This window comes from Micrasema longulum, unplaced genomic scaffold, assembly GCF_059751315.1.
Source record: "Micrasema longulum isolate JH-2025_06_02 unplaced genomic scaffold, ASM5975131v1 h1tg000848l, whole genome shotgun sequence".
NCBI classification, from domain to species: Eukaryota; Metazoa; Arthropoda; class Insecta; order Trichoptera; family Brachycentridae; genus Micrasema; species Micrasema longulum.
The window spans coordinates 439,695-463,907 of NW_028278040.1; the positions used below are offsets into that span (position 1 = coordinate 439,695).

Genomic DNA, 24,213 nt, shown 5'->3' on the forward strand with positions numbered 1-24,213 from the left:
TTTTACTGGATTTTGGTTAATACTAAAATAACATTTAATACATTTTTTCAAACCGTATTCCTGCATAAAGTGCTTCCCTGTCGTTAAGACGAGCAGTGTTTGACACTTTCAAGAAGGATTCTTTATTTCAAAATTGATTGTTTCGAGTTTTAGAATCCAATCATAAACAAGTATCTAGGTACCTACTTATCAATAAAAAGTTATTTAATCTTTTAAACGTTTATCTGTTTATCATAATTCAAATTATTAAATCAAATTAAATTTAACCGTTTATAGGTCTGTGGCAAATATACGTGCGACTTTCAACAAAGGTCAATATCTTTACTAATTTCCATCTAAAATTATGTTCATGTACTTGTTTCGTTAGGTAAACAGACAGTGGTCAATATAAATGTCATTTTTGGTACAAATTGAAACCGGTGGTGCAAGTGGTGGCAAAAACCAAATATGTGTCACTTACACTCGTATTTGCCACCGAACATTCCCGCGCGGAACTTTGCGCAGTTTGGACATGTCTCGACTTGTTTCTCTGTTTTTTTCAATTCCAACCCGTCTTCAGGAAGAAAACCGGTAAGATTTATATTTTTATAATGATCATATATTAGTATTAAATACTAAAAACATATTTAATGTTCGTAGTTTTAAGCTTTAGTCGGCTTTAATCAAGTTTTCATCAAAAATGCAAAAAAAAATGCTCCCGTCCTATAAAGGGTTAAGTAAAGTTTTGTGAGCATGCTTGAAAATGTTTAATCTTAAGAGAAAATGCGGTCTTATTTTCTTTATACAAACGTATTTTCGTATTTTCTCCCTTGATTATGGCACTAGTACAGTGTTTTTTACACTCTAAAGATATTTAACATTACCGCGTCCTTATTGTTTTTTTTTATTTCCATTATTTATTTAAAGAACTGAACCATACAAAAACCTTTAAAAATGTCCCGTCTTCGGGCGCTCGGTATTTATTTATTTCTTGTTTTATGTATTTTCGGTATTTATTTATTTATTTATTTTATTTATTTTATTTATTTTATTTATTTTATTTATTTTATTTATTTTATTTATTTTATTTATTTTATTTATTTTATTTATTTTATTTATTTTATTTATTTTATTTATTTTATTTATTTTATTTATTTTATTTATTTTATTTATTTTATTTATTTTATTTATTTTATTTATTTTATTTATTTTATTTATTTTATTTATTTTATTTATTTTATTTATTTTATTTATTTTATTTATTTTATTTATTTTATTTATTTTATTTATTTTATTTTATTAGGGAAATCAACAGTTCTACATACCTATTTTAAGTAAACAAACAGATATAGTGTATAAACTCAGAACTAATAACAGATTTCCACATAGTATACAAAGTTAGTAAAGAAAATATATATTACATATCAAATAAATACATACAATTTATACATATAAAAATGTTATTTTCAAGTACTCAATAATCAAAGATTTTTTAAATATTAATTTTAAGAACATTAAGTTACTGTAAATTGGGCGGGATAAGGACAAAAATGCCTGAAGAGAGGATAAGGAGGGGGGGGGGAGATGTACATATTTATTATAATAATGTCTACTAAGTTACATAATACATTTTTAGTGTAAATTTTAAATCTGACAGAGTGATGTTTGTATAATCTATATTTTTAAATTTTGTATTGTACATTGATAAAGTCCTACGAAAAAAAGCATTTATGCGAATATGATAACTATTTTTGACGCAAGACGTTCTAATACAGAAAATTTTATTCTCAAATTCTGTCTAAAAAAATAGGAAATTCAGTTTGGTTAGGGATAAAAGGTCCAACATGTATATTTCATAGTGTGAAATGGGCTCGTGATGTGCTCGTGCACAGGAGTCCAGCTTTCTTTTTTAAATGTATTTATATTCTAATAATATGTATTTTATTAAATAAAAACTGTATCCTATTGAAAAAAACGGATCAGATAAACACAAAAAGAAGGGACACATAATTACGTAATTTCCAAGATATTATATAATATCATTGTGGCCAAAATTAATGCTCAATCAAATTCACAAGATGTTACAGTAGCCGAATGAAGAAATCTTTATCATTTTATTAGGAGACAATAAATTATACGTTGGGAAATAGTTTACCAGTGCACGGCATCTCGCTCACGCCCGATGTGTGACTGCGCAGGTGCGACATAAAACATTCACCCCATCACCCCCATCAACCCCATGTTAGGCGCCACTCTCCGCCAAACCGTAGTCCGGTCGACACTTCTTTCGCATTCATATTCGCGAGATTCACAGCGCTTCCGAATACGAGTACTTCGCAAAACTCTTTTCGCAAAGTTATGTCGTTTAAATAATCTTAGCTTGAAACATATTTTTAAAGTTGTATAATAGTTTGATCAGTGTTAAACTAAATTTAATGTGTTTAGTGTTCAACGTATAAAATGTAACGCTAAAAATAATTGTGATTCCTGTAATATAAGGTTGTGATTTTTATTTACTAAAACTAAACTGAAATATTTTTTGTCATATTCAACATTTTAACTTATTACGATCAAAACTTTTTTTAACCGAAACTAGCAAACTAAAATCGATACTTTAATAAGTGGGGGTGAACGATAAATAATGATAATTATGGTTTTGTTTATGAGTTATGTTAACATAACCTAATTTATTTCTTATTGTGCCAAAATTATGTGAAATAAAGTGATACTAAAATGGATAACAACATCTTCAATGACTTTTCTTTGGATATGAATTTTTCATCATTGTTTCAACCCTTATTTCCTGATATAGGAAGTAATTCCGATATAGACAAATCTACAAACACTCTTCTTCCCCCCGGAGTTGGCGCGTGGAGCAATGCCACACCGGTCGACGGAGGAGATGCTCCAGATTCCAGCGCGAACTCCACAGCTCTCAATATCCCGAAGTTCAACTTTAACTCCCTGACAGTGGTGATTGTGTACTGCGTGTTGTTCATAATAGCGGCCATAGGAAACCTAACAGTGTTTATAACCCTGTTTAAATCACGACGCAGAAAGTCCCGAATATCCCTCATGATTTCACATTTGGCTATCGCCGATCTTATGGTCACCTTCATTATGATGCCGCTAGAGGTATGAATTATTTTATTTTTAACTTTTTTAATGCCTAATTGCCTAATAATACATTTTAGCTGGTTGAATTATTATCTCGTGCTACAGTTCTCAGATTTGAGAGTTAAAGTTTTATTTATGAAACAAATAAAATACCTATTTATGAAACGAATTTGCATCTTTGTGATTTACACAATTGTTTCTACTTTGGCGCCATTTACAGCATTACAGCATTACAGCTTGTAGTTGACGCGTGTATTTTTAGATAAGATTTTTTCTCAGTATTGTTTCTGTGGTGGTACAATTACAAAGAATCTTTATCCCAAAGATTACGGCAATAAATCTTGCGCTTCAAATGTCGATCCAGGAAAATTACGAAATGCACGCGCTGTGCTGCTCGGCGCACTATGATTCGTCTTGAACATGCTAGATAGACAAAAGTCGCAATCGAATTTCCCGGAAACACATTTTTAGTCTGATAAACAAAACTCACGAATCTCGGATTCCAAGAATTTTACTGCCCTAAGAACCGCAGTATATGAAGGTAGCAGGTAAGTATATAAGAAAAGGGGTAAGTGAACTAGTATTCATTCGCAATTTTGAATTTGACGCTAGTACTTATTACACTTATTTTGATAGTAGTATTTGTTTATTTTAGTAATGGATTTTAAAGTTCAAAATATGTTCTATTTTTTATAGTAAAACAAAAACACATATTACTGCTTGTTTTTTTTTTACGTTACCTCAAAGTTTATTTTCACATTTTTTTCTGTAATTTTTATATATTTTGGACCCGGAAAGACTTGTCAAAACAAGTCAAAGGGCTAAAACTTATAAAACAGTGTAGTATTTTTTATTTTATTTCTAACAATAATAAGCTGTGGATGGCTGTGAAACTAATTTTTAAGATTTTTTTCAGAGCACCTCTTTTCAATCTCAAGATCGGAACTTTTTGAAGAGTAGCTAAAACACGGGAAAAAACCGGGAAAGCGGATTGTTTGCATTCATATCATCAAAATATGTTTTTTTAGTGTTACTGGAGATTCCGAGAGGGCTCTGAAAAAGACTATAAGTGCATTTTTCACTAATTTGGAAAAAATGGTATTTTCACAAAAAGTGCGGAGAGATGTTTTCAACAAAAAATGGAGAGTGGATGTCTTAATACTTTGTGATTAAAGTGTCGATTTATAAGTCATCTTTATCCACTAAGCTCTCAAACGCTGGACATCCAATCAAAAATTTTGACGAGTCCAGTGACAAAATGAAAAGGAGAAAAGCTAAAGATCTGCTCAGTACACGCGACACAAATGAGTTAATGGCTGCAGCAAAGTTCTTAACGCGATCGTTTGGGCATCGAAACCTTGCTGTCGTTATAAGAGAAGCAAATAAAAGTCCCAATAAGTGCAAACCTATGAAAAATAGTGTCAGTAGTAGTGAAAACAGCAGTCAAAGGTGCTTATCGAGAGAAGAGGCTTTGGCATTTTATGAAGACTCGAAGTCGAATATGTTATTTATCACATCTGACCCTTTAATAAATGGCCTACGAAAGGTTAAAAAAAATACAGGTGGACTTCCTTCTGAGGTATTAGAATTGATAAAACCACCTCATATAAATACTCTTGAAAGTACAATAATAACTTATCCTAATGTTAGCACGCAGGACTATATTACATTAAAAGCATCCACTCCTTTCCCAAAACTGTTCATAAAAACTTGTGTTTTTATTTAGTTTTGCACATTACTATCAGTTTTTTAAAAACTAATTGAGCGAAAATCAAATCAAACCGCGGAAATAACAAAACAAAGAAACTTGAAAAGCTTTCATTGTACCCATCACTAGTATGGTCAATTTGTGATCAATCAAAAACACACGGTCAGCACAATCACCTTTTTCTAATTTCCAGTATGACAGTAAAGAAACACAGTGTTAGTTCCAAACTGAGTCCGCGGCCGCATTCTCCAAATCCTGCCTCTACTATATTGTTAATGATTTATGAGATGACAAAATAAGCGATGACGAAGATAAGTGACAATTACTAATTCTTTCCTATCGCTAATTTCAGAAAGGCGTAATTAGGTCAAACATATCAGAAGGTAGTTTGCCTATTTTTTACATTTGGACCTTTTTTGTAATTCCTGTCCTGTGTATATTGTTTTGAACCTGTAACACCTTTTTTGTAAGAGTTTTCACGTACCTACTGCCTATTAGACCTTTTCCCTCTTCTTTTCATGTACCTAATGTTTTAACGTGTTTTCTGCCAGTTGGAATTTTTGTTATATATGTCATGTTTTAACACCTGTCAAATATGTAACAATCTATTTCAGGTTTATTGTTGTTTTATGTCGTGGGTTTTTAATATATTATAGAACTTAAGTAAAAATATATTTGTCTAGCTAGCATGTTCTAATCAAACCATAGTGCGGCGGGATAAATTTTCCGTGAAATAAATATTTGTAAGTAGGAAATATGTATCTAAAAACGCCAGCTACTGATTTGCTAGGTGGACTATGGATTTTAAAGATAGCAAACTTTTAAGCACTTTTTTGTTATTTAAATAGATCGGAGAAACTGATTCAATTATCAATTTCTTATTCCTTGTTAATTGAAATAAAACTCGTATTTTAAAATATCACAGTCTATGTACTTATATGGATGATAATATGTTTAGTTTTTTTAATAAGTATTTTATCAACTCGGTGCGCGATGGTGCGAGAGATCGTAAAATAGACTTGCGAGAAGTGAATTTCTCAGTCAGGTGTTCTCGTTAAGTGATATTCTCATGATAAAACTCTGGTTATTTCATCATATTTAATAAGTTCTTCACATTATTGTAGCATTCGTGTATATTGTAACGATCAAATTATGACCGACACAGACAATTATAATCAGGCGACCAATCTTCGAATGTTGTTTTCTATGCCGAATATCTACTCGTATCTACGAATCGGCAAATATAAGCCTTACTGTCATTGACAGGATGTAGAGAAAAACAATCCGCTTGCTAGTGAGATTTTCAAAACAGAGCGCATGGCGTAAGTCCCTTTTATTTCTTTTATGTATCCAGATCGACTGTCTCTAGGCTTCCCGATAATATTTCGTCAAAATTAACAAAACCCTTTTTATTGTTATTTTGTATTTTGTATTATCTTTGTCTAAATATATAAAAAAAAAGTTTATGACAGTTTGTCCTTTGAAGACTCGATAAATACCAGACTGATTTTAATGCGGTTTTTTGCAAAATAACCTTATTTATGTTTTAGGTTCGTAAATAATAATATCTTCCACATGTTTATCAGAAAAAAAGTTAGGAGCGAAAATGTGTTTTTCATCGAGCTTCCAGGAATGCACTCGACTGAAATGCATATTTCAAAAAAATCGGACAATGTTGTTTTTTTTGTACATTAAAAAAGTTTGTATTTTAACGTTTACGAACATATATTATGTTTAATGGATAAGTACTGAATTGATTAATATCTTTACAATTTCTTAATTTCTACATATAAACTTACTTTTTAATGATTTTTTAGTAATAGGTGTAAAGGTTTTCACGGTCACAGTTATCAATATGTTTCTTTTTTGGGTGATACAGTTTACCCTGAAGATGGTTCCGAAAATAGTAGCTGAAACGTCGGAACAAATCCAACACACACGGTATCACCCAAAAAAGAAACATTTTGATTTTTAGTATTGCTTAAATAATTTAAGCAGATATTTTATACATTTTTGAAAAACGGATTCTTATACAGAACGCACCACTGTCGTTAAGTAGCCCAGAGTTTGCAATTGTAAAATAATTATATATATTAAAAAAATTATTATTTTATGTTTTGGAATTCAACCATGAACAGGTGCCTTGGTATCTAATGAAATTCAATATTTGAATATCAAAAATGTTTGGTTTTGGAATTCAATCATAAACAAGTACCTTGGTACCTAGATATCTATGAAAAGTTTTTTTCCTTTTATCCGGACCGTTTTTACACACTTTTACGACAAAGTCATTCATGGCGGCCTCCGTGGTGTAGTGGTCAAGACGCTAGACTCACAGACGGAAGGTTCCGGGTTCGATTCCCGGTGAGAACACAAAAATTAAAATGTGATTTTTCTCAAGCCTGGGTGTTCTGTGATGTAATTCACCGCTGTAATTGGGCCTTCCTGGCCTGTTGTGGTGCAAAAATAAAAAATAAAATAAAATATTTTTTTTATTTATTCACTTATTTATTGACGGACATAAACAGTCCATTCCAACAATGGTAAACACATTTTTTTATACTAAACATACAGGTACAAATGAAATAAAATGCAACAAAAAAATTAAGTCTAGTAAAAAAAATTATTATAATAACTACCTGAAGACAAGATTTGGTCTTTCTTTGTTCTTTTTTTTCTTTTGGTTTCGAATTAAATTATTACTTATCAACAAAAAGTCTTTTTCCTTTTATCCGGTTTTTGCACCTTTTTACTACACAATCAGGCATTTATTTTGTTTTTTAATTGAATGTCAAGCCCACATAAAAACACGGCTGGCGATTAAAGGATTACTTAATTTGCGTTGGGCATGGGTTAAGAGTCATAATTTTAGAGGTCTCAGAGTAAATTGCGCTCTGACTTTTCTTCATAACCATGTATTCCTGTATTTATGTACCATGCATTCTATTCTCGATAGATTATTTTATTTAATTTTAACAATACACCCAAGGGGCATTTACAAAAATTCTACAGGTAAGTACAAACATAGTAAGTAATCATTTTAAAAATCAACAACACTTTTTTGTATACATGTAGAAACAAAAAAGCATGCTGCAATACAAAATAAAAAGTGTAACTTTGCATAGCAAAAAAAATAAATTATATGCATATGGATATAAGAAAAATGTTACAATTGAAAAGCAAATTGTAAATAACTTGTAAAGAATTTTAGCAAAAAAAAGGTATTTACAAATTAATGTTAAAAACAAATAATTAAAATTAATTTACGGTAAGTTTATATAAGAAAATAATTGAATATATGGTTCACAAAAATATTTGATAAATTAATTTCAGAAAGAGATAAGATAATATTAAAACACATCAAAAACAGAAAAAAATTTACATGAAAAAGAAAGTTTTATTACGACTTTAATAATTAGGTAGTTTTAAAAAATGCCTTTAAGAAAGTTTTAAAATGAATAATTTTTGTAACAAAAATTTCTGTATCACAAGTAAATTTGTTTGCTAAGGAATGTAAACGCAGAATTGGAGAGTTTCATGCTTGGTTAGTACCTACGTATGTACATAGTTGCAAACAACTCCGTAATTCTAGTGGCTTGATTGGGTATTTTGAATTTAATGAGATTCAGGAGTTCACAACAATCAAGCTCCTAACATAAAATTTTAAATAAAAAAATAAAATCATTTATTTATTTACGATCTTCTAATAAAATAAAATTTTAAGTGTCTAATAGATACGTGTAATTTATGCTATCTAAAGAAATATTTCATTTAAAATTTACGAATCTCAAAAACTTTTTTTGAATTCTCTCTATGCTCTTAAAACTAGCGCTACATACAAAATATTTATAACTTTAAGCGAATTAAGGTATTTGACAATGCGAAGCAGGAAACCTAAAGTGTTCATGTTTTTTATTGTTATGTTGTTAATATGGTCAACGAAATCTAGTTTTACATCAAACATTAAACCCAAGTGTCTTATTTCGCTCACTCTTTTGAGTAATATGTCATTTTTAGTGTATTCATACAAAATAGGGATTTTTCTCGGCAGAAAATAATTGATTTGCACTTACTTACATTCAAAAATAAATTATTTTGTATGCACTCACTATTCAGTTTACTTAAGTTAAACTAAAGTGTTTTACAATCATTAACATTTGATATTTGAAAAAATGTCATTTATGAAAATTAAAAACAGTACTGGTTCCAAGTGACTTCCCTGTGCTAAGCCGCTAGAACCGTAAAATGGCTGTGATTTTGTAGAATTAGCCTTTACTCATAATTTTCTATTTAATAAATAACTTGAAAACCACTCCAACAAAATCAGTGTATATGCTGTCAACTTGTTTTTTTCTAGTAAATGCCTCTAAAATATAATTTTGGATTAATATAATTAGATTTCTGGCGGGAGACCTACCCTTCACGTCACGAGCTTCGTTTTATCGGCCCTGTGAATTTCAGCTGATCGGCCCTTCAGGCCTCAGTTAAATAATTAAATAAATCTCGGGCACTATGAAATTTCACCCTTTTGAGCCTCACATTTTTTTTGCTGCTAGGAGCAATCTAAATATAATAATGAACCGGGGTGTGGTCCCGTGGCTAGTGTCGTGGACCCAGAGATCACAGGTTCAAGTTTTGCATTCCGTTCTACAACAAATTGGATCTCATTTTCTAATAAATAAATACATTGGGTAAATTATAAAAACACAAATATTTATTTAAAAAAATAAAAACAAAAAGAAAAATCTGTCACTCAGAATAACGCTTTCAAAACCACACAGTTATCATATATTAAGTATTCCGACAGCCTTCGTGGTGTAGTGATTAAACCACTTTACTCTCGCATGGAAGGTTTCAACTCCTGGTGAGAACACAATAATTAAATGTATTTTTTTTCATTAAAAACAAATAATCTGTAGGGTGTCAACCTGATCCTTTCAAGATATACTGATTTTGGGTAAATTTTATCGATCATAAATGAATAAACCAAACACTCACTTTTTCTGTTTTCTCAGCAAGCTACTTTTTCTGCCTATCTGTTGTTTTTTTTTTTTTTAATTACACCTTTAACCAAATATTTACAATGTTTCTGTTTTTTCAGAAAGCTTTTGTTTCTGCCTGTCTATTTTTTTTACAACAGAACAGGCCAAGAGGCCCAAGTACAGTGATAAATTTTAGCACAAAATAGGCAGGCTCGAGAAAAATTACATTTTTAATTTTTATATTCTCACCGGGAATTGAACCCGGAACCTTCCGTTCGTGAGTCAAGCATCTTAACAACTTCACCACGGAGACCACCTATTATGTTATATATATTAAGCTTATTTATATCTGTACCTTACATATATAATAATATCGAAACAGCTACAAAAATGCTATGGCCTTTATCTAGCCTTTGCTAAGCCATATGCCTATTTGAATTTTTTTTGTTTACAAAAATAAATAAATAAAGTGATTGGTATATTATGTAATTAAAAAATGCAAAAAAATTTAACAAAAAATGTTAGTAAAAATAATTTCATTTCAAATGATAGTTAAAATTTAATCTTACCGTGTTGAAAAATCTTTATATTATTATTACATTTTATGTATATTTTTCTTCATTTCTTTTGCTATTTTATATACAACGCTATTTATTTACACTGCTAATGAAAATGTATGCAATCACAAATCGACTTTGAATTTTTTTTTAAATTGCACAATGTAAATACGTCAACGGAGCTTTCGTTTATTTTTTCTTTACACCAACAGATGGCAATGTTGCATAATAATAATGGTCCTGCATAATCTTCCTTATATATAAATATATATATATAAAAGGCAATGTTCGAATGGTTCTCCTCGATGGACTTGATAACTACCAGACTGATTTACCTGCGGTTTTCAGATAAATGTACATCTTTGCCACGAAAAGGTTTAAAGCTCATAAAATCTTCAATTTATTAACTACAAAAAAGTTGGGAGCGTAAATGTTTTTTTTAATTCATCACTAGGGTTGCATTCGCCGAGAATGCGCAAACCAAAAAAATGGATGGATGTATAAAAAAAGTTTGTTTTTTAATGTTTACAGACAGCATTCGTTTTTTTATGGATCGAAATCCGATTATTTCATTTAATTCCTAATAATTTCTAGCTATGTATTTCTTTTTACTGTATTTTTGGTTATACTAAAATAATATTAACTAACATTCTATACATTTTAGAAAATCGCATTCCTGACAAGAGTGCATCCTTGAGCAGAGTTTGACATTTGCTAAAAGAATTATTAATTTGATAATAATTCACTATTTTATGTATTGGAATTGAAACATAAACAAGTACATAGGTACCTACTTAAATTAAATATGTGAAAATCTATTATTTTTTTATTTGGAATTCAATCATAAACAAGTACCTACTTACCAATGAAAAGTTGGAACATCTTTTTTACGTTTATCCGAACGATTTTTACTAAAGATTTTTTAGTAAAGTTTTGTAAGTATATTCAATTATGTTCAACTTTAAGAGGAAATGCGGTCCAACTTTTCTTCATACAAACGTATTCACGTATTTTCTTCATACAAACGTATGCACGCGCACTGATTAATCCGACTTTTGCCATATCTATCTTCAAGTATTTGTTGGATTTGGTCATGCCATGTCTTTCTCGTTCTTCCTATATTTCTGCATCCATCAATATTAGTGTTGTAAATAGTTTTAGCCGTTATTTCGCTGTCTATTCGATCTACATCTTCAAACCAACGCAGAGTTCCTTTCTTGATTTTGTTGTTAATGCCTATCTCAGCCTTACATAATGTACGGATCTCAACATTTACGCATCTATCGTATATATTTTTACGACACATTCACATGAGATATGGTATTCTGACAGCATTCGATTTTGTTCATTTAATCTGTACACGAGTATGAACTCAAATCTAGCAAAAGCAAAGCATTGCCAGGTAAACCCGAGCTGAAGCTCGTAACATATATTTGAACAGTATATATGAGCAACGTAAATATATTAATGACATGTTTATATCTATTATTTTTTGTAATAATACACGAGCGTCATACCTTGTACGCGTGCGAAAGAAGATTCGAAGATATCATTAACTCTTAACAATAACAGTGCAACACAGTTAAATAAAAATAATAGGAGTATCCGAATCTTTCTCCGATGATAAAATTATTGAGATGATAATGAAACAAAATGAGTTTCTTGATAATTATACTCCAAAAATTATGAGAGTAGTAAACAATAGAAAAAATCCTGGTAAATATACTTCCTATACTATTTACATTGAACTAGATGGAGAAACATACAGTAAGATTATTAAAAATGGTAAAATAAATTTAGGATGGGAAAGATGCCGTATATTTGATGCTCTCTCAGTCAAGCGGTGTTATAAGTGTTATGGATTTAACCATAAAGAAATAGAGTGCAGAAGCGAACATGGAGTATGTCCAATATGCACTGGAGATCACAACAAAACAGAATGCCCGCATAAAAATAATAGCCAAGAAACTAAGTGTATTAACTGTGTAAATGCTGTAAATAAACTGAAACTTAAATTGGATATCCATCACCCTGCATGGAGTTATGAGTGTCCAGTATATAAAAGAAAAATGGAAATCGCAAAAAGAAAAGATATCATTTTTTTTTAAATACTCAAATTGATGACATTATATACCTAAATATACAAAGCTTACTTGCGCACAAAGAAGAAATAGAAATACTTTTGGAAAAGAATAAACCTAAAATTATGATATTTAGCGAAACCCACATCACGGAGAATATAGAAGACTGCGAAATTAGTTTTCCAAACTACAAAACTATACGCTGCAACTCACACAGTCAACACACGGGAGGAGTTATTATATTAATAAGAGATTTTATTGTACATAAAATAGTCACAAATGAACAACATGAGAAAATAGCTTGGAATTTGGCTATTCATATTAAAAAAGGGTTTACAAAGGGGCTTTTATCTGTACTATTTAGATCACCAAGCACAAGTATAAGTGGATTTTTAACATATTTCGAAAGATGGTGCACAGAAAACATCGGAGAGAAGGAAGCTAATATTATAGTCGGTGATTTTAATATTAATATGCATAGTAATGATGATATTTATACCAAAAAGCTGACAGATATTATAAATACAAACGGAATGAAACAACTTGTCCAAGAATCTACAAGAGTAACTCAAACGTCAAAAACATTAATAGATCTGGTTATAACAAATGTATTTGAATTAAGAATAAATCTACTTGACACTCTAAAAATTACAGACCATACTATCATACAAATTTTGTTAAAAAAACTTAATACAGAGAAATCTACTATATCATATTCTAAAGTATACAGAAATTATAATCAATATGATGAGAAGGAACTTGAGTATAAATTAGAACAGTGTAAATGGGATCAAATAACACAATTAGAATTTAATTTAAAAGTAGAAAAATTTATTGAAAATATAAAACTTACTCTTGATAGCATTGTACCAATAAAACAAATAAAAATTAACAGTATACATAACAAATGGTACAATAATAAATTAAAAAATATGCAGCTCGAAAGGGACAGACTATATAAAATAGCAAAAATAACTCAAAATAATGAAGACTGGAATAAATTTAAATTGCAAAGAAACAAATACCTAATTGAATTAAAAAAGAGAAAAAATGAATACTTTAAAACAAAAATTGAAGCTGAAAAGGAGAATCCAAAAAAAATGTGGAATACAATTAAATCATTGTTAAAAAGTAAAGAAAAACAAATAAATGAAAACATACAATTTCCTAATGGAATAGAGGGATCTAATATATCTAATAAATTTAACAAATATTTTATAAGAAGCGTGGAAGAGATAAATGAGAATATAGAGCATATAAATTATAATTTTAACTTGGATGAAGAACAGGAAACCAAATTAACCTTCAAAAAATTAACACAAAAAGATCTTTACGCAATAATTAAAACAATTAAATCAAAACCCAGTCCAGATGGAATTACAATTAAATTATTGGAAAAGACTCTACCCATCATAGGAAATTACTTATTGGATATTATAAATGAATCGTTATTGCATGGAGTCTTCCCGAAATCATGGAAAACATCATGTGTCATTCCAATAGCAAAAATAAAAAATTCAGTGAAGTGTGAAGAATACAGGCCCATAAACACCCTTCCAAAATATGAACAATTATTGGAATATATTGTAAAGAATGAGTTAGTTAATTTTTTGGAACAATGGGAAGTATTATGCAAAGAACAATGTGGATTTCAAACCAATCAATCTTGTGAAATGGCTATTAACTTGGTTTTAGAAGATTGGAAAGAGGAAACCGATAAGAACATGTTCGTAATTGCAGTTTTCTTGGATTTTAAAAGAGCCTTCGAAACAATAGACCGAGAAATAATTATTAAAAAATTGAAAAAAATAGGAATAAAAGGAAAAACTATAAAATGGTTTGAAGAGTACCTTGGCGATAGATACCAAATAACGAAGGTGAATGATGAAATTTCCGAGCCCCTCAAAATTTCATTGGGAGTACCACAAGGATCGGTTCTCGGACCGGTTTTGTTTATTATATACATAAATGATATTGTCGAAACATTAAAATATTCAAAAATAAGACTCTTTGCAGACGATGCCTTAATATATATATCGGGAGAAAATTATAAAACAATTATGGACAGACTAAATCATGATCTTAATAGTGTATCACTGTGGCTAAAAATTAATAAATTAAAATTAAATGTTAACAAAACTAAATATATGAACATAGGAAACAAAAGAATAGAAATTACACCATCAATTGTAATAGAAAATGAAAAACTTAATGAAGTCACTGAAATTAAATATTTAGGTGTAATGTTGGATTCAAAACTTACATTTCACCAAAACGCTAAGAAGGTAATAAATAAGATTGCAAAAAAAATATCAATTTTGGGAAGGATTAGAAGATTTATTGATAAGGACTCCTGCAAAACTATTTACAAAGCAATTATTGAACCACACGTTAACTACTGTAGTAGCATTTTATTTTTATCAAACAAAGAAAACATAGATAAACTAACTGTATTACAAAATAAAGCCTTTAGAATCATTTTAAAAAAAAAACAGATATACGAGGGTAAATTCGATGGTAAATGAAATGAAATTATTAACATATAAACAAAGAATATTTTACAATACAATGATATTTGTTCATAAATTATAAACTCTAATAAAAAAACAGAATTTTGGAAAAAAATTGATCGGAACCAGCATGAACACGATCACAATACTAGAGAAAAGAACAAAATTAGACTTTTATTTAGGAAAAAGGCAAAGTCACAAAATTCAATTTTATTTAAAGCAATTGAAAAGTATTACGAAATGGAAAAAAATCTTTATGAAGAAAAAAACATGTCAATATTTAAAATAATGGTCAAGACATATGTGATAAACAATTTATAAATTAAATATATTTGCAATGTTATTATTAGAACACACATAACAATATGTATGATATGTGTGCCCTACTTTAAGATTTAAATTTAAAAAAATAACACACACGATGACAATTAATATTGATTATGTACAGGCACATTTCACCTAGTATTGCTCCAGAATTCAGTAGGGTATAAGGAATGAAATAATGAAAAACAGTGGTAAATTTGGCAAACACTTTTTTACGTTTGACGCGTCTGGCGTGACAGCGAGAGAGACAACAATCGGATGTGAGGAGAGACAGCGCCTTACAAAACAATTAAGGACGCATGTGTATTCCTTTTACAAAACGTCGTATGTCTTTTGCTACCGCTGACATGCTGAATATTGTACTGAACAACGAAAAAATATTGGGTGGATTCATTTAACATAATTTTTTTACTTATCTCATTTATCAATAGGCAGGTACACGAAACAGTACACCCCATGCGGTCGACTAATTTCCACTCGGTTTTTTTTAGCAAAATTTTCACCCGTGAGTAGAAGCTAATAAAAAGAAACCAATAAAGGAAAATAATAAGTGTGTCCACCCACCCTAATTTTACCGGATCGAGTGAATTTGCGCGATACGTGTGAACCAGTCCGTACGTGACAGACTCAATCAATGATTTTAAGACTTTTTATATTAGAGATGGCTAATATTGTGAAATATGTTTTAAATCAGGTGATGAAAACAGTTTTTTCTACCTGGTTTTATAATATGTATCGTAAGAATTATCACAATTTACTTAAATGGATTAAAAAACTTTGGAAATTTTATTGAGTTTTTTCGGTATATTTACTTGGTAATAGTACGTGCAATCAGTAATGCTTTTAAAATACGAATTATTTTTTATGTAGCGAGGGGCGGTTATCAAAAAAACGTTATGGACTTTTATGCCATACACCCGTACCATAATTTAGGTAGCCGGCGGCTTCTTGGAATTCGATAGTTGGTAACTTTCAAATTTTTCAGTCAAATACTCCGATGTACATCGTAACAATCTGATCTTATAAGTGTACGTCCAGAGAGGAAGACCGTTAATTCACAAACATTTCTCAGATTACAAAAGAAATCGCGTGAACTTGACAGCAAGAACATATATCGATTTTTACTTATTCCGGAGCGATTCACACACAGTTGCACACTTCTGTTCGTATGGTATAGCTGGCCGGCGCGCCGCTCCGGCGACTGACGACTATGGATGTAAAATTACGTAATTTTACCAAAAGTCGCGGTAAAATACCGTAATTTACGGTATTTTACGGTAATTTTCGGTAAGAAACGAATTTGACGTACTTATTTTTATTTTTCAAAGATATTACAAATACGAGTAGATTTGTTTAAGGACACTTTACATGACTGCAAAAACCAGGTTTAGATCCATCAGGTGGTTGTCGAGATTTATTAGAAGTATGGGACGTTCAAGGTCATTCGGTATGTACATTTTTCCCTTTTTTTAAAAAAAGGGTTATTAGGTTTTGAAACTTAATAGGATCGGTGGACATAGGGTCCTTGGTAAAACCTTAAGTTTGTGACCTTGAACGACCACCGCTCATGCCGCAATTTTGAAAAAATGGTGCTTAAAATCAGTTGTTTGTGTATAATTACGTCCTTGAAGGTTTTACAGAAAAAAATATACGAAAGTCTAAGAAAATAAAATTTATTTAAAAATCGGAATATTTTTTTTTTTGTAGGATTAATACTTTCCAAGATACACGTTTGAACATCAAATATATTTCATCAAAATAGCGGAAAAGCGCTATTTGCACTAACTTTTTACTAATTGTTTGATAGTTGACCTACCAAAAGTCATTATTATCATCATCATCATCATTCCATATCCGCTACCTAGTTGGGGCATATGGTGTTCACAAAGATCCTCCAGTTATCTCGGTCGGATGCCAGCTCCTGTGCATCCTCACAAGTCAGGTTCGCACCTCGTAGTTGTGACATGAACTACCCACTTAATTAGCAGCGGAGGTCTAAGACGTCGAGAACTTGATGCCATGTTAAGCAGGCTAACCTGAAGTAGCACTATGTAATATTAAATTATTTTTATATATTATTATAATGTACACTGTTTAAAGTATTTGTAATACCTACCGCCTATATATTTGTAAATTTCGATTTTTTTATTATAATACGCGACTTCGAGAAAAAAAACTCTTTTTAAAAACCACCGACGGAACTTTTTTTTAGATGCACTCGAAGTATTAAAAAAGTCACGATGACATAGATCATAGTTTAAAAATTTGAGATCGCTATTTGCTACATTATACCCTCTGTCACTTTTATTCGATAAGGATGGCATGTGAAAGAAAACAAACTGACACTATTCAAGACTAATTAATATAACCAGCACTCATATGCACATGGTAATAAAGATAACAAATATAATATAAATATACTTCTTTGAAACTAGTCGGTTAAGGAGGGACCCAAAAGTAACGGGAATCACGCTGTGGGGGGGGGGGGGGGAGGGAGAGTGGGAATATCTATTTTTCAATTCGGTGTCCGTTAGGAACACGTTTTCTGAGTAAGTGTGCTAAGTTCTGTTACTGTGAATTTATTAATTCGTCTGTGGGAAACAATTTTTCCTTTTTGCCGAAAACGTAATGGCCGATTGTCGAGAGCAACGCGCGGCTATGAAATTTTGTTTCCTGTTGGAGAAATCGGCCGCGGAAACTATTGTAATACTTAAAACTGCTCATAAGGATGCTGACCTAAGTAAAACCAGAGTCTACGAGTGGTTTTCACATTTTGAAAATGGAGAAATGTCAATTGAAGACTAACCTTGTTCAGGACGCCCCTCAACGTCAAGAACTGACAAAAACATCGACAAAATCAACGCTCTCTTTTGTCAAGACCTTTGCCAAACCATTAACCAACTCTGTGAGATGTCTGGATATCATTGAGTTTAATTCAGAGGTTTTGAAAAGATTGAGGGAGAGTATCCAAAAGAAAAGGTCAGATCTTTGGCGCACAAGCGACTGGTTCTTCCATTATGACAACGCGCCGGTCCATACCGCACTCTCCGAAAATCTGTTTTTGACTAAAAACCACATGACACCAGCTGTTTACTCCCCCTACTCACTAAATCTAGCCCCTTACAACTTCTTTTTGCTTCCCAGACTCAAAAAGAACATCAGAAGAAAGTGATTTGCCACTGTGGAGGAGGTAAAACGAAAATCGCTAAAATGCCTAAAGTCCCGATAAGTGAAAAAAAAATGTTTTAAACAAAGGAAAGATCGTTTGCAGAAGTACGTTGCGGTAAAAAGAAAATATTTGGAAGGTGATTAAAATTTAGTGTAAAAATATTAAAAAATAAAGAACTTATGACGAAATTCCCGTTTTTATTACAAATACTTTAAACAGTATACATTATAATATATAAATAATTTGATTACACAATGCTACTTCAGTTAAAGTTCTCAGCGTCTTAGACCTCCGCTGCTAATTTAGTTGGTAGTTCATGTCACAACTACGAGGTGCGAACCTGACTTGTGAGGATGCACAGGAGCTGGCATCTGACCGAGATGCCTGGAGGATCTTTGTGAACACCATATGCTCCAACTAGGTAGCGGACATGGAATGATGATGATGGTGATGACTTTTGGTAGGTCAACTATCAAATAATTAGTTAAAAGCTAATGCTAATAGCGCTTTACCGCTATTTTGATAAAATGTATTTGATGTTCAAACGTGTATCTTGGAAAGTATTGATCCTACGAAAAAAAATAATAAGAAGACTTTTAAGTAAATTTTATTTTCTCAGACTTTCGTATATTTTTTTTCTATAAAACCTTCAGGGACGTAATTATACACAAAAAACTGATTTCAAGCAACATTTTTTCAAAATCGCGGCATGAGCGGTGGCCGTTCAAGGTCACAAACTTAAGGTTTTACTAAGGACCCTATGTCCACCAATCCTGTTTAGTTTCAAAACATAATAACCCTTTTTTTTTTTAAAAGTGAAAAAAGTACATACCGAATGACCTTGAACGTTCCATACTTCTAATAAATCTCGACAACCACCTGATGGATCTAAACCTGGTTTTCGCAGTCATGTAAAGTGTCCTAAAACAAATCTACTCGTATTTGTAATATCTTTGAAAAATAAAAATAAGTACGTCAAATTCGTTTCTTACCGAAAAATACCGTATTTCACCAAAATCTGGTAAAATTTCCGTAAAATACCGCGGTAATTTTACCGCCTTGCATCTCTGCTGATGAGGGAGAACAAAAAATAAAGGACTCCATGTTTGCGTACTTGACTCTAGTGACGTAGGCTTGAAAGTTCTTTCACAACTTGGTACTTCCCCGGAATCCTTAAAATCCATTTTTATGAAATGTCAGGAGGACGAGGATGGGATGAATGCAATGCTTTGATTGAATGTTTAAAATACGCCATAACAAACGTGGGTGCGCTCAATGTTAAAATTGTCACTCCATTATGAGAAATTATAAATAAACGAAATAGTCCAGAAATAATAAAATTAGTTATTGAAAGTAAGTTGGATATTGAACAGCGAGCGATAACTAGTCCTCAAAGTATTTTTTAATTCTCCAAAAGGCTTAATAACAAAAATTCCGGCATTTTTAAGTATTTTTTATTTTATTTTACTAACATTAAAGACAAATCTGCCTTTTACAAAAATTTATAATATTAACGTATTTGCATTAATAAGTTTTTTTTTAAAACATAAATTTCTTTATACAAGATTAATAAAAAAAACAAACCTTAAAATTATACAATATATTCAGGATAAAGTTTAAACAATTTTAGAATAAATGTAAAAAACTAATTATTTAAAGTAATATATCAAGAAAATCGTAATTACTGTTTCATACAGCTGGGCACTATGCCCACTTTGATCGAAAGTTTTTATATATTATGAAATGTATAAATAAAAAAATATAATTACCATTCACCATCTTGGAAAAAGTAAAAAATTTTTGCTCTATGGGAAAAATTCCCTGCACTAAATATATCCGATACGTGGGAATAACTTTTGCCGATTTTTTGAAGTCTAATCAATACGGCATTACAATTATAGACTGTCCGTGCAATGTTGCTACAAAACGGTGGCACTTGTCTAGTCATTCTTCCAAGATCCCTGAAGTTGATGAGAAATAACAATTTAGGGCAATCCCATATTGAATTTACAATTTCGAAAAAATTTAAAAGGTCTATAATTTTTATTCTATCATTAAGTTGTAAAAAATTTAATGTTTTTAGTAAAAAGTCGTATTTTAAACATTCGTGACTGATTCTAAGTTTAAAATTTATCTAGCTTAAGAATTTTTTTGGACTCTTTCGAGAGAATTTTGGTTTCAGTTGTAGTAAGAAGTCCATTTTGTAGAGTTATACTCTAACTGGCTTCTCACTAATAAAGTATACATCAACTTCAAAGTGCCTATGTTTTTGAATTCTTTAGTCACACGTAACATGAAACCTAAAATTTTTAGTGATTTACTAGTAATGTTGTTTATGTAACTAATAAAGGATAGTTTTTGATCGAAAACGATATCTAGGTCGCGCATTTCAGAAATTGAGACTAATTGTATATTACCCATCAAATAATCAATTAAAAAGAGATTTTTTAATTTAAAAAATCTCATTATGAGGCATTTTTTGATTTTCAATTGCAGTTTATTAGTGAAGCACCACTGGAACATTTTATTTAAATTACGTTGCAGAGTCAAACAATCACATACGGTATTAAAACACATTGAGAGAGCTTATAACATTCACTTCTGAACCACTGAAAATTTATGTAATCAGACAAAATTCTTGATTTTTTGTGAATTTTGTTTGATGTTTTTTCTTAAAAATTTAATCTATCGATTCTCCACTAAACCATACGTTATGTATTGATGTAGTGTAGCACACAGAAAATAAATATTCGAAGTCCAACAGATCCATTGAGAAGATACAAAGATGTTGGATATTAATTTTATTATTTAAAAGACATTATAAAAAGCCATTATACTGTTACACTTGAAAGATACCTTATATATTAAAACTAAATATTACGTCCGAGCGACGTAGTAACCACAAGAGATTACATTTCTAATTTCTCCCCAAAGGACTGCGTATTTATATAATACAAGTTTTGGTTCTTATAAAATACAAGTTTTGATTCTTTGGAGGGGTAGGTTTGATACAAAAAAAGGAACATTTATTCTTCCCACGGGACATCCTGAAATTCATGCAAAAGTATATTTCTCACGCACTTAAGGACATGGTTTCTATAAACAACCCTTTCCAATAAAAATACATGATTTCTGTATTCCGTAAGATGTTATTATTGGTCCCGGGGGCTTTACCAGATGGTTAAGTGCCAAATGCATTAGAACTCTGGATATATTTCATCCCGTGGAGAACATAATTTCTACCACTAGCTAACTAAATACAATAGTACTATGCAAGTACATAAAACATACAGGAAAATTACTTGTTTTACCTTTAGATATTGGAACATTTGAATCAATGATATTATTTATTACATGATAAAATGTGTCAACAATGCTGTCTAAATTACTATTCTGCAAAAACATCCAATCAACATTAAAAAACGAATCACAAATGATTTGATAGTTCGCGTTGTTAACATGATTTTACATAAATTTAAATCGTAAATAATTATATTTAAAACTGGCTGATGAGCATCTAAAGCTAACAACAACAACATCAACATCAAGAGTCAAGCATCACAAAATACAAAATACCAAGTCCAATATAAGGTTATTTATGTTTTTTATGGAATTTAACTGAACCAGATTTAGGAATTGGGCCATTTCGATTATTGTCTATCGACCACGATTGAATTATTACAATTATAATTAACGAATTCAGCCGTTAATGCTTCAACAGTATCCATCGTAATATTTGGGAGGTTGTAATCTCCAAGTACAAGAAATTTGCATCCGGGTATAAGAATTTCATACGTTTAACCTCTGCACAATGATTCTGGTATACAATCGAATTAGACAATGGTGGAATGTATACACAGCCAATCACTATTTTTTTTATTATTTACACCAATTAGTACAAAAATGTGTTTGATATTCTCATGAAATGTTTTTAATTTTCTGGATAGAATTTTTTTATTGATAGATATTAATATGCCACCACCTTTTGTTTTGTCACTTGTTTTCTTACTTCTATCTACTATTTACTTCAATCACAGAGTGACTGATGACCCCCAAGATATTGTCAATTTGTTGACCGAGTGCTTTGCTGAAGTCTTAATAGTACTCCCAATATTCAACTGTGTACTGGTAATATTAAAAAAGCTTTTTTGGATATTAACTCTTGCATATTGGATGAATCCGACGTAAGAAATAAAATAAAATATTTAGATTATAATAAGTTTGCTGAACCTGATAATATTCCTCCCTTTTTTTTTAAATAATGTATTTCTCATTTGGCAAGACTTTTAATAATACTATTTAATATCTCACTTAAATCCGGAACTTTTTCTGAATTATGGAAAATCAGTTTTTATATTCAATTCTTAATGAAGAAAATCCTTCTGACGTTACAAATTATAGGCTTATAATATGTTTGCAATCATCTATTCCAAAATAATTTGAATCAGTCCTTTAGAAAAAAAAAAGTAATGTCTGTCTTTCAAAATGGATAACATTCTGGCAGGTCAACCCTAACAAATTTATTGCTGCATCAACATAATATTGTAAAAGCTATGTACAAGCGTTGTCAAACGATTACTGTTTATACGGACTTCAGCAAAGCATTCGATAAAGTATGTCATAAAATACTTCTTCATTAATTAAATGCTTTGGGAGTCACATGTAGCATCTTTGACTGGTTCGAGAGTTATCTCAGAGAAAAAAGAATTTCCGTAAAAATCGATAATTGTATTTCTCTTCAGGTTGAAACAATAAGTGGTGTACCATAAGGATCCAGTTTGGGACCAATTTTATTTTTATTATTTATAAATGACATTGCATCGGAATTCGAAGGAGTTGATATACTCCTATTTGCTGATGACCTCAAAATTTCGAAAAAGTTACATCTTAGGGCGATTGTTATATTTTTCAGTCAAATTAGGATAAATTCGTGAATTAAATTATTTAATTAATTTATTTATTTTGCTGTTTATAATATACAAATTTGAAGAAATACTTTTATTAATGGTATAATAATTTATCAGGTCATTTGGCTATTTTGTTTTCGGGTCCCTATTTTTCAGTTAAAATGGTAAACAAAAAATTCCACTAAGGCATAGCCTGTTTGTGGGTATACAAGAAATGTTCATAATTTTTTGCTCCTAAAATAAATAGAGAGGTGTAATATTTTTGTGTAATATAAGAAAGTGAAAAAAAATATTCTGTAAAAGATTATAAGATACTTTTTTTTAATAGTAATTAAAAAGGGATATAAAGAATACAAAAAAAAAAACATAAAAACATTTCGTATTGTATTTATGGTATTGTTTATTTCAATTTCTTTCCATTGAATTTGTATTCTTGAATTCATTAATTTTATACTAGCTATCACTATGTACCTTATAGTTTATAATTATCATTTCTGTACATTTTTTATAATTTTCAAGTCCACTAGAGCGTTTAAATTAAATGGAAAGAAAAAATCTCATTAAATAACCCAGATTATTTTATGTCAGTACCTGGCATTTACTATTATTTAAACGATGATAACCGAATCACGCCGCGTCGGTACTAACTTACTGATAACGAAACAATTGGGAATAATAAATGAGAAATAATGTCAAGTACCATTGGTGGTGGCTAATTAAACTTGTTCAGTCGTGATGTAAGTTTTATAATATTTATTTTAAGTTGTGTCAAACTATATTCTACCTTTACACTTAATCAATGATACTTTTTTTCTAAAATGCGGGATGTGGGGTCCATCTGATATTTTACACAAATAATGTAGAAGGTCCGTTTTTTCG

At 30.5% G+C, this 24,213-nt stretch overlaps 1 protein-coding gene across 4 annotated transcripts in view; it reads left to right on the plus strand.

The window, feature by feature from the left end:
• The first annotated feature begins 486 nt into the window (after positions 1–486).
• LOC148278663 (adipokinetic hormone/corazonin-related peptide receptor variant I-like) overlaps positions 487–24,213 on the plus strand; it is a 115,879-nt gene continuing 92,152 nt past the window's right edge. For 2 of the 4 annotated variants that reach the window (XM_088231054.1, XM_088231055.1), the window contains exon 1: positions 487–570. Coding sequence is in view for 2 of the 4 variants with exons in the window: in XM_088231045.1 (XP_088087171.1) it covers positions 2,713–3,114 (402 nt within the window). In the remaining 2 variants the exon portion in view is untranslated. Of the gene's footprint in view, positions 571–2,559; positions 3,115–24,213 lie in introns of those variants that run through there. The other 2 variants (XM_088231045.1, XM_088231047.1) reach the window with 2 other exon arrangements.